This window comes from Microcaecilia unicolor, chromosome 8, assembly GCF_901765095.1.
Source record: "Microcaecilia unicolor chromosome 8, aMicUni1.1, whole genome shotgun sequence".
Lineage (NCBI taxonomy): Eukaryota > Metazoa > Chordata > Amphibia > Gymnophiona > Siphonopidae > Microcaecilia > Microcaecilia unicolor.
The window spans coordinates 166,221,421-166,233,502 of record NC_044038.1 but is presented as its reverse complement, the minus strand read 5'-3'; the positions used below and the strand labels follow the sequence as shown (position 1 = coordinate 166,233,502).

Below are 12,082 nucleotides of genomic sequence, written 5' to 3'. Positions count from 1 at the left end.
ACAGTATATGATAACCATTGCAATATCTAAAATGCAAACATTTACACTAACAGAAAATCATTCTAATCCAGCGTTTCCCAACCAGTGTGCCTTTAGATGTCACGGGGGGGGGGGGGGGGGGGGGGGGGGGAAGTAACCCCTGCCTGAGGCTCAGGTCCAGACAAGCAACATCTGCTTCTGACACCAGCAGTGGGGGAAACTCTTTTAGGAAAATCCACAATGGTTATGTGCGAGATTTGCACATCCTAGATATTCATGAATATTCTACACTAATTCAGTTTGGGTCATGCCTTTCTAAAGGAGAACCTGAACTCACATGTTATATTTTTGATGTATATAAAATTGTAGTATTTTATAATATGTAATAAGCAAACCAAATATTCAATACAAAAATGCAGCAATATGACAAAACAAGTCCATACTACAAAATCCTTAACTTGCAATCACCAATCCTGACAAAGCACCCCAACAATTAAATGTAAACTTAGTCCCCAAGGAACACCCAAAAAGGGGTACCATCTCCCCTACACCCCCATTTGCCTCTTCAGAGTAACTTACTCCAACTGAATGTTGTGCTTTTATGCCTGTGCATCATAACATCAACATATGATGGAAGGTGGATGGATGAAACCACAGGACCAAGGTCAAAAAACCTCACATCCAAGGATATATAAAGACATTCAGGGCTCCTTTTACCAAGCTGCGGCAAAAGGGGTCCTGCGCTGGCATCGGAGCATGTTTTTGACGTTTGCTGAGGCCCCCTTTTACTGCAGTGGGTAAAAGGTAGGTCTTTCTTTTTTTTTAAAGAAATGGTTGTGCGGCAAGTGAACTACTTGCCATGCAGCCATTTCGGGGGGGGGGGGGGGGGGGGGGGGCTCTTACTGCCACGCATTGAGGTGTTTAATATTTTATAGATTTACATTTCCTTTGGCTTGTTGAACTTTTGAGGTTTCTCTTTTGCATTCTGGCAGGAAGGAACCAAACTGTAGCTGCAGCCCTGGAGTCAACGTTGAACTGGACAAGCATAGCTGGCCTGGGTACGATTAAGGAGAGGTGAGGCACACTGCTGGGGTCCTGCAGAAAGTGGAGCGGAGGGATGGCCTAGTGGTTAAAGCACTGGTCTTGACATCTAGAGGTGGCTGGTTCAAATCCCACTGCTGCTCCTTGTGATCTTGAGCAAGCCACTTAACCCTCCATTGCCTCAGGTACAAAATTTTAGACTGTGAGCCCTCCAGGGACAGAGAAATACCCAGTGTACCTGAACGTAACTCAAGCTACTGCTGAAAAAGGTAGGAGCAAAATCCCCCCCCCCCCCCAAAAAAAAAAGACCTGGGAAGGAACTTCCCCTTTCAGTACAGCCGTTCGTACTAAATTCCACTTAAACAGGAAAAGCCTTATTGGAATCTAAAAATGGCACCATTTTCAGGAACTGTGGGTGGGGTTGATTGCACTCAGTGTGAGCTAGAATGACATTCAAGATAGCCTTAGTTCAACTGTACCCCATGCATTTCTTTTAAAATGTCAACTTTCCGGGGAGGAAGTGACGTCATCGGCAGAGATGGCTGCCTAAGTTTTAAGCTCCGTCGGAGCAGCGGAGAAAACAGTGAATTCCCCCACAAATACCGTGATCGCAACCGCGAAATTGAGCGGCGGAGATCGGGGACCGATGGCGACCCGCAAACGCCTGGAAAAATTTAAATTTGTAGCGGATCAGCGGGACGGAGCGGCGACTTCGAGCCGCACACCGCGCAAAGCAAAAGACAAAATGGCGGATGCGGACTCGGGCTCCGAGACAGAGGGGTTGATGGAGCAGCAGGAAAGCGAATCCGAGCTATCCAAGCAGGAGGTAACGCGGTGGTTCAAAGCGCTTAAAGCAGAGATGGCGGCAGTGCGGAAAACGATTAAAGAAGCAGTGGCTGATATTCAAAAGGAGGTGAGAGATATCGGATCCAGGGTGGAGCAGGCAGAGGAGGTGCTGGAGCACGTGGAAGGGGACATAGTGGAACTACAATCTGAAGTTAAAACACTGCGTGCAGAAAAAGAAAAAAATGCAACTGGATCTTGAGGACTTAGAGAATAGGTCCAGGAGGAACAATTTAAGATTTAAAGGGGTCCCTGAAACGGATGAGAATATGGACTGTGCCAGAGTTGTTAAAGAAATCTGTGCAACTATTATGGCAGCGGCTGAGGGGGCACCAATACCCGGTGATGAAACTGTGATATTGCTGGACAGAGCGCACAGGAGCCTGGGACCTCGAAGAGATAAGCAGCCCAGAGATATAGTGGTATGCTTTAAGGATTATCGGATTAAAGACATGATTTGGCGCAAAGCACGCAAGCTGGGAGAGATCCCGTGGGACAATCAAAAAGTACTAGTGTTCCAGGATCTGGCTCTGGGGACGCTGCAAAGAAGGGAGTTTCGGGATCTGACCAAATACCTTCAACAGTCAAATTACAGATACCGCTGGGTGTTCCCCTTCGGCCTCCAATTCACAGTGGAGGGCCAGACGAGGCGAGTGGTTACATTGAAGGAAGCGTGGAGATGTTTGAAAGAGCTGGGATGTACTAACATGCCTCCAGAGGACGAGACAGGGAATCCAGGCACTGCAGCTAATGGACGGAGAGGAACTTCTTGGCAGAAGGCGGGACCTAGTAAAAAATCTGGTCCACAGAGGCCTGAAAAGGACAGAGTGCCCTGAAGGGAAGTATGTGAGACTGCCGGTTCTAGTCTGATAAAGTTTCAAGCGGCATGAGGCCCAGAAAGGCCACAAGGCGAGCTCTTATTTGAAATAATCTGTTTTGAGTTGAAATGTTGGCTGTTCACTGCACTGCACTGTTTTGATATGTGAAAGAGTTATGTTGTATGTTGGAGGCTGGGGAACGAAGGGTTTTTTTTTGGGGGGGGGGGGAAGGAGAAACAGGGAGGATTGTGGGCGACAGCTCTGGCGAGGGGTTATTTCCTCAGGTCTCTAAGCTGGCGGATAGCAACACCGCTCAGCAACAAAGGGGGGTGGGACGGGGAGGGTTGAGGGTTGGGTCTTGGAACGTGAATGGGTTAAATTCACAAAGGAAAAGAAATTTGGTGTTTCGGGAACTACGGAGAAGCGGCTGGGATATTGCCCTGCTGCAGGAGACACATATTAGGCGCAGGGAAGCCCATCTTTTAAACCAGAGGGCATATAGTGAATGTATAATGCACTTTGATAAACGAGGGGGTAAAGTGGGTGGATTAGCCATCTATATTCGACGAGGGGTTGCATTTGAAATTGAAGACATCTATAGAGATGATTTGGGACGATGCTTAGCAATTAGAGGGCGACTGCATGGAATAGCTGTGACCATAGCAAATATTTATGCACCCAATTCAGGACAGGGAGAGTTCTTTGCACATATTAAGGAAGAGCTCCTTCACTTTCAAAGGGGGGGAGATTTTAACATTTGGAATACTGCCAGTGATCATTCAAAGGGGTCCACCACTCCACATATGTCCCATGCTCGGAGACTGAAGTCGCTCACCTCGACACTGGATTTACTGGAGGTGTGGAGACTTTTGCACCCGACTCAGAAGGCTTATACATTCTTCTCGCATTCTCAATGCTCCTACACGAGGATAGATATGATCTGGTGTAGCCGTTCATTCTGGGAACATATTAAGGATGCAGATGTGGGATCTATTTCCATCTCAGATCATGCTCCAGTGGAAATAGACCTGAAAGGGTTGGGAGTAGAAGATAGGCAGCGATATTGGCGACTTAACGAGGGGCTTTTAGGAGAGAAAAAGGTATGTGAGGACATTCATAAGGTGATTAAAGATTACTGTAATACGAATGATGTAGGGGTAGTTTCAGAGGGAACATTATGGGATGCTTTAAAGGCAGTAGTACGGGGGCATCTAACTAAATGGGGGGCTAGGAAAAAGCGAGAAAGGGAGGCTAAGGAACTGGAGGCCAGGGAGAGGTTAGCATATTGGGAACACCGACATCATGAGGGGGGTACGGAGGAGGAGCTGCGGGAGGTTCGCAAGTGGAGGGGGGTCCTGGATCAAATACAAGTAGACAGGGTGGAGTTTATGCGAAAGCGCCTCCAGCAAAAGTTCTTTGAGTTTGGGAATAAATCGGGGAAGATGTTAGCTAATTGTTTGCGCCACAGACAGCGAGACTCTCTGATCACGAAAATTAAGGGACAGGGTGATCAGCTGTTGTATAAAGACAAGGATATCAGGGATCAATTTCTGCAATTTTATCAAACATTGTATACTAGTGAATTAGGTGTTGAAAAAGACGAAATCAGAAGAGTACTGCGTCATCTTCATCTGCCTAAGCTATCAGAGGTTGATTGCGCAAAATTAGAGGCTCCCTTCCATATAGAAGAAATTAAACAGGGGGGAAAGCCCCGGGGGTGGATGGGTATTCTGCCAAGTTTTATAAGATATTTGTTGGAGAGGTGGGTCCCCTATTAATGAGAGTGGGTAATGCATGCTTTCGAGGTTGCTCACTCCCAACCAGTATGCACGAAGCGGGTATATCATTAATCCTGAAGCCAGGCAAGGATCCATCAGTCTGTGGGTCATATAGACCAATTTCATTAATCAATTTAGATGTCAAGATTTTATCCAAAGTCCTTGCAAACAGGGTGGGGAGGATACTACCAAGGTTGATACACCCAGATCAATCAGGGATTGTGGAGGGGAGACAGGTGGCTGATAATATACGTAGGGCACTCCATCTTGTCTGGGAGGCCCAACAGCGAGGGAGGCCTTTGGTATTGTTAAGTACAGACGCCGAAAAGGCCTTCGACAGGGTGGAGTGGTCTTATCTTTGTGAGGTCATGAAACATCTGGGATTTGGGGAGGGCTTGATAGGATGGTTACAACGCCTATATGAGAGACCCATAGCGTGGATTAAGGTGAATGGGGGCTATTCGGAAGCTTTTCAAGTAAGGAGGGGGACAAGGCAAGGCTGCCCGTTGTCTCCCTTATTATTTGCGTTGGCGATTGAACCATTGGCACAAAAGATAAGGGAGATGAGAGATGTAAAAGGAATTACAGTAGCTGGCAGAGAACATAAGTTGGCTCTATTTGCTGATGACATCCTCTTTTTTGTTGTGAATCCTATACTGACCCTTCCAAATCTAGTAAAGGAGCTAAATCAATTTGGTAAGATTTCGGGCTATAAAATTAATTATGATAAATCTGAAGTGCTGGGGGTGGCTATATCACAAGATCGACTTTCCGAGGTCATTAGGGGGTTTTCGTTTCGCCTTAATAAGAGGAGCATCAAATATCTAGGGGTTCAGATACCCTCGGAACTGAGCCAACTATACCATCTTAATTATGATCCTTTATTTCAACAGGTTTGTAGGGACATGGTGGGTTGGAAAGGGTTATCCTGGTGGGGAAGAATAGCCTCAGTACAAATGAATATCTTGCCCAGAATCTTGTTTCTGTTTCAAACCTTACCCATACAGATACCTAAAAAAGAATTACAAAGGATACAGAGAGAGATTTTGAAATTTATATGGGGGGGCAGAGCACATAGATTAAATAAGAAATTGATGTGGAGGTCGGTGGACCTGGGGGGTAGAGGTGTGCCAAATTTGGAATGGTATTTTTGGGCTGCACAGGTGAAATCTGTAGTGGCATGGAGTCAAGAGTCTCCATCGGTGGTGGCTATATTAGACCAAGGGATGGTAAGGGGACACAATCTAAAATCAGTTCTCTGGGCCTCAATGGAGACGAGGCTATATGGAACGATGACAACGAACCCATTTGTCAAACACTTGTTGTCTCTATGGGCCTCCTTTAGAACACGGTTTTGGCAGAATAGACACACCTCCACATTAGCATTTATAGGGGGGGAACCAGCTTTCCCAGCAGGTAAGGGACATCGGGTTGCGGGCTGGTGGGCGGAGGAGGGGTTGTTATGCTTCAGGGATCTTTTCGATGCTGGGGAGTTAAGGCCGCTAGATGAGATCCAGGAACAATGTGGGGGTGGAGCGGGGGATAGTTTCTTCTATCTACAAGTCAAACATTACATGAGCCAACAAGGGTGGTTGAGGAGGGATCCGGAAGATTATGAAGAATTGGAAAATTTGTGGGGGTCCTTGGGGAAAATGGGCCGAGTTATCTCCTTGCTGTACAAATTTATTAGAGGTCGATCTTTTGAGAAATGTAATTACATGATGCAATGGGAACATGACCTCCAGCAGGAATTCACGATAAATGAGTGGAAAGCTATAGTAACAGAAGTTAAAAAAGCTTCAAACTGTGTATTGTTAAAGGAAAATGCTTTTAAGGTATTGACAAGGTGGTACTATACTCCACAGCGTTTACATGCCATGTTTCCCCTGGTCTCCTCACTTTGCTGGAGATGCGGTGACGAGGAGGGGACCTTTCTACATATATGGTGGTCTTGTCGACTTCTGAGACCATTTTGGACACTTGTTACGAAAAAAATCTCTGAAAACACGAATAAGCAGTTCAAGTGTACGCCGCAATGGTGTCTGCTAGGACTAGGTAACAGGAGAGGTAACAAATGGCAAAGGCGTCTTAAGAGGATGTGCTTAACAGCGGCTAAGAGCATTATTGCTTTGCACTGGAAAAAGCAAAGGGCTCCATCACAACTGGACTGGATTTTGAAACTCTCCATAGTTGGAGAATTTGAGCAGCTTACGGACAAAAGAGTGGGCATGTACAACCCAGCTTCTGAACTGTGGTCTCGATTTCATCATTTAACCCAAGCAGGACAGTTGGAATAAGGGGGAGGGGGTGGGATGGGGAGGGGGGGTGGTTGGGGAGGGAGGGAAGGGAGAAATGTCTGGGATAAAACTGTTCATGTTTCCAATGTTTCTAATGTGATGTTACCTAATAAAATATTTAAACAGTAAAAAAAAAAAAAAAAAGTCAACTTTCCCTCCTCCTATGCCCCTTCTCCCTTGGATCACTCATGGGAAAAGTGAAGTCACCTCCTCTTCAACCCCCACAAACCTAGCCTTAAAGAAAAGCCTCAATTACTAACCTACATTAACGCTTTAACATACACTATTAGTAAATGGTTCCAATGCAATAGGACCTGTATTAAGTAACCTGTGTTACATGGGCTGTGTGTGTGTGTGGGTCATGTACAGAAAATCCCAAACTGCAACATAACACATTCAATACAGTCTCACAAGTTCTGTCTGCTGCTCACCTTGTGATTCTTTCTGTGAGCCTCATCGATACATTTTTTTACTTCATTGGCATAGGCTGCACCTGGATCTTCATGATTCTCTCTGTATGGCCCTCTGTAAGAGTCAGGGAGAGGTACCTGCGTAGAGGCATGATACAATTAGCATACAGGGCCTTCTTCCAAGACTAGGCTAAAATTAGCAATGGTTTTGTGTGCTGCAGTGCATACCACATGAACCCACTCCTTTTGTCCTTCCAGTTTTCTGAATTTATATGGGCTTATGTCGATTAAAGATGTCAGATGTCCATGATAAGCACTTAAAAAGAACACACACACACATTCTAAAAAAATGAAATTGTATCTAAAAAGTATACTCTGCATAATATTAAATCTTCCCTTGTCTAGCAACAATTCCATGAGATAAAATACCTACTATACCTGAATTTATTTTGCCTTGAACTTGCATTGCAAAGACATGAGGCCCAGACAGTATCCCTACCAGGAGATGATTACCATGGCAGCAGTAGGTAGGAGGGGCCATTATTTATTAGGATTTATTTATTGCATTTTTGAAAGAATTCACTCAAGGTGGTGTACAGTAAGAATGAATCAAATAAGCAATAGACAATTACAGCAGTAAGACTATTTAAATAATAATAATACAAAGTATGGCATAGTATATTACTAACGGTGTCAACACAGTACGTAACAGAACATTTTAACAGACAGCATAGGGTATAAGCAAAGAAGGCGCATATAGATAGGTAAGAAAGTAAGAGAAGTTAGAAAATAAGGTGACTAATTTAAAGTTGCACATGAGGTCAGAAAGATGGTTAAATGTTATCCCAGCTAGGGTAGGAGTGGATAAGCAGATCCCATTAAAGAGGGCTCCAAATTTTATCAACAGTCGGGCTCTCTCTAGAACAGGGGTTTCTCAACCCAATCTTTGGGACACACCCAGCCAGTCAGGTTTTTAAGACTTGAAAATTTTGTGCATCTTCATTGTGAGTATCCTGAAAACCTGACTGGCTGGGAGTGTTCTAAAGACTCCTGTTATAGAAACAGAGGAAAACATGCAAACCTTTAAGGCCCCTTGACAATGCCCTGAACTTGATTACACTGCCCCGCACAGCCATATTGGGTCAGACTAATGGTCCATCTAGCCCAGTATCCTGTTTCCAACAGTGGTCAATCAGGGACTATCCTTCCCCATGTTAAACTTGTACAGCGCTGCGTAACCCTGGCAGCGCTATAGAAATGCTAAGTAGTAGTAGGTCACAAGTTCCTGGCAGAAACCCAAACAGTAGCAAGGAGGACTCGATATCTTTAAGAGCACTAGCAGTTACGCTAGGATGAAGCCAGTAACCTGTGGCTGACTTAGTACATTTAAAAAACCACACCACCTCTATTGGCTCAGAGGAACTTATCAGTGCTCTGCTAGGAAAGAGGTTCTCAGAGAATAAACATCCCTAGCCTGTACTTGAGAACTCTTTCAGTGGTTTTAATGCTTCAGACTATCCTCAAAGACCAGAAAAAGGTTGAGTTTTCAGGCTACTCCTAATGAATACAAATGACAGAGTTGCACAAGACACAGGTGGTACTCTCTCATGCATATTCATAAGGGATAGCTAGGAAACCTGGCCCGTTTGAATACCATTGCTTTAGACAGCTATTTAACATTTTTACACGTGAAACAAAGCTACTAAACATTCTGCACCTCTGTGAAATACACAGAACACAACTAAGCCAAGTATCAAATATGTTAAATGTGATTATCTGTAATTCTCCCACACACAATTCCATCAATGCAGAGTAATAACATTACAAAAAAAAAAAAATCACATTGTGTTCATGAATAAAGTTAAACTGGTTTGATATTTGGACATTTCTGCTGAAGGGATTTTATATATAATATGTAAAATGCTTTAATTGTAACCACAGAAAGGTGGTATATTGAGTCCCATCCCCTTTCCCTTTCCTTACGGCAAACTGGGCTAAATACTACTGACAGGAGCAGAGTCCCAACTGTCCTCCTGAACAGCTTTTCAAGTGTGAAAGTCCTAAGTATTACTGGACTGCACTTACTGGTCTAAAACGATGACATCCTGATGTTTAGTATACTGACGTGCTAGACGCAGGGCGAGGTCATTCGCTTCGGATCTGTGATACAAAGTGAAAGGAAGGCAAGTTCCATCGCTGACATTATAATTCAGGTTTGAATTTCAGCCAATCAGGAAAATAAATGAACACAAAAGATTCCAGAGGTTGCAATACATACAGTATCGGGACAAGAATACTATTAACCCACGCTTGCCATCAGAGAGCATGGGAACTTCTTTTACTTAGCTGCAGTAAAAACTGGCCTTGGGGTTCCCCTTATGTGGGTCATTCCCGAGTGCTAAGGCCATTTTTACTGCAGCTGTAAAACTGGTCTATTACCTATTTTTTCTATTAATGGTCATGCGCTAACGTTAAGTACAACCCCAAACTGGAGAAAAATGTCCCACTTAAACTAGCAATGAATACTCCACTCTCAAAACAATGGAATAAGTTACTTCTTCACCATGTAACAACACACTCGTGTCTATCGAGGGAAAAGGCCTCAGTTTTTTTTTTCCGAATATGTACCGTCTTTGATTCTGGAACTTATTCAATGTCCAGTTTCACTTGCATCCAGTCATCATCTTTCTATCATTGCTCAAAAAATTCAAAATGTTATTATCCTACGGGACACGACCTTTGAAGAGAAGCATGTAAAAGTAAAAAGCACGAAAAGACATCCCTGAAGAAGCTAATGGTGAAACAGGTCCCCATCGGGATCATCCTTTAAAGCTAAGTGTTTCTTTTCTTCCCACACATGAAGAAAAGTTAATGGATTAAGAATATCATGTACTGTATTAGGGAAGCAACGAGTGTGATGACTTTGGAAGCTCTACACTTATAATTTTTAATTTTCAATAAAATGTATTTAAAAAAAAAAAAAAAGAGTAGTCAATAAGAAAGCAGTGGATAATATTAAACAATTTGTTCAGAGGTTTTTGGTCAATGATAGAAAGAAGATGGCTGGATGAAAATGAAACTGGACACTGAATAAGTTCCAGAATAAAAACAAAGTGCATGTTCAACAAAAACTGAGGCCTTGTCCTCCGGTAGACACTAATGTGTTGCTAGAGGGTGAAGAAGTGAGTTGAGTATTCATGCGCCCATTAGTGGGTGGCCATTTTCTCAAATGACTGCAGGTGGTCTTAACTCCTTTGTAGGGCTCCTGTGTTATCTGTGTGCTAACCAGTTAGCTTGTGGTAATGTAGATGCACCAACTGGTTTCTGCAGGAATGCCCACCCCCCCATATATATATATATATATATATATATATATATATATATATATATATATTATATATATATATATATTATATATATATATATATATATATATATATATATAAGCACACTGTTAGCGTGCACAAATTCAAAAACTAATGGAGGACACTTTACCACTTCCTTGCTGTCCCGTCAAAGTATTGGAGCTCCTTTCCACTATCTCAGGGGTGAGCAACCAGGGTCCTTGAGGGCCACAACCCAGTTGGGTTTTCAAGATCTGATGCATATTCATTGTGGCCCAACATGGGCTTATCACTCACTCTTCCGGAACTGCCGCCGGCAGTAGTCCCTCCCCAAGCATGCGCCATTTCCGGGGGAAAAAGAAAACCCCCGGAAATGACTTGCGCGGCAGTAATCGGGCATCGCCATGCGCTGCCTGGTTGCTGCCAGGTTAGCTTGGGAGCCCTTATCGCCACCTCAATGGCAATGCGGTAACAGTTCTCTTACCGCTGCGATAAAATGGGGCCCTGGCGTGCGGGGAAAAATGGCCCCCTCCGCTAGTGCAGGGCCTTTTTTCCCCACAACTTGGTAAAAGGACCCCATACACAGCTGTTTCATAAACCATCACAAATAATACATAAAATGAACAAATCCTATATAATAATTCTCACCTCCAACAGGATGTGCTTGGGACCGTGCCTGCCGGAAGTGGTCTGCTAGGCAGGCACGCACACTGACCTCAGTGACATCAGTGACAGACAATTTGGCAAAGCAAAACAATCTGAGTGCTGGCCATTAGGACACAGGGTTGATAGGAGAGTTTTAAAAGACTGAAGGAACCGAAAGTGTTAAATGGGGGGGAGGGGGGAGTTCTGAACGACTGAAAGACATGAACATTTGGGAAAGGAAAACAATCTGAATGCTGGCCATTAGGACACAGGGTAGATAGGAGAGTTTTAAAAGACTGAAGGAAACGAAAGTGTTGGGGGGGGGGGGGGGGGGGGAGTTGTGAATGACTGAAAGACATGCAAATTTGGGACAGGAAAACAATCTCAATGCTGGCCATTAGCACACAAGTTACATAGGAGAGTTTTAAAAGACTGAAGGAACCAAAAGTGTTCGGGGGGGGGGGGGGGGGGGGGGCAAGTTCTGAATGAATGAAAGAAATGAAAATTTACGAGAGGAACACAATCTGAATGCCGGGCATTTGTACACAGGGTAGATAGGACACTTTTTAAAATAAATGAAGGACGTGAAAGTATTACATCTGGAGGAAAGCGGTGGGGTATCCGGATACTGGGCGTTAGGGCCACGGGGGTACATAGACTTTTGAAAGCCTTAAGGAACCCAAAGTGTGGGAAGGAGGAGGAAAAGGAGGGGAGGGAACGGGGTGAGGGGCATTAGGAACAGGGGAGGGGCCCTGTCACACACTCTCATTCTCACACACACACTGTCACACAGACAGTCTCACTCTGTCACACACCTGCACATTCACTCTGGCTCTCTCTCTCAAACATATACACACTCCCAGGAAAACCTTGCTAGCGCCCGTTTCATTCGTTCCAGAAACGGGCCTTTTTTACTAGTTAATACAA

At 44.3% G+C, this 12,082-nt stretch overlaps 1 protein-coding gene across 6 annotated transcripts in view; it reads right to left on the bottom strand.

Annotated features, from left to right (window-relative positions):
• LOC115476954 (5-phosphohydroxy-L-lysine phospho-lyase-like) overlaps window positions 1-12,082 on the bottom strand; it is a 70,986-nt gene that overhangs the window by 36,149 nt on the left and 22,755 nt on the right. For 5 of the 6 annotated variants that reach the window (XM_030213549.1, XM_030213553.1, XM_030213550.1 and 2 more), the window contains 3 exons: window positions 9,252-9,326; window positions 7,395-7,482; window positions 7,188-7,304 (listed from right to left, as the gene is read on the bottom strand). In XM_030213549.1, the coding sequence (XP_030069409.1) occupies window positions 7,188-7,304; window positions 7,395-7,482; window positions 9,252-9,326 (280 nt within the window). The remainder of the gene's footprint in view (window positions 1-7,187; window positions 7,305-7,394; window positions 7,483-9,251; window positions 9,327-12,082) is intronic. The other variant, XM_030213554.1, reaches the window with a different exon arrangement.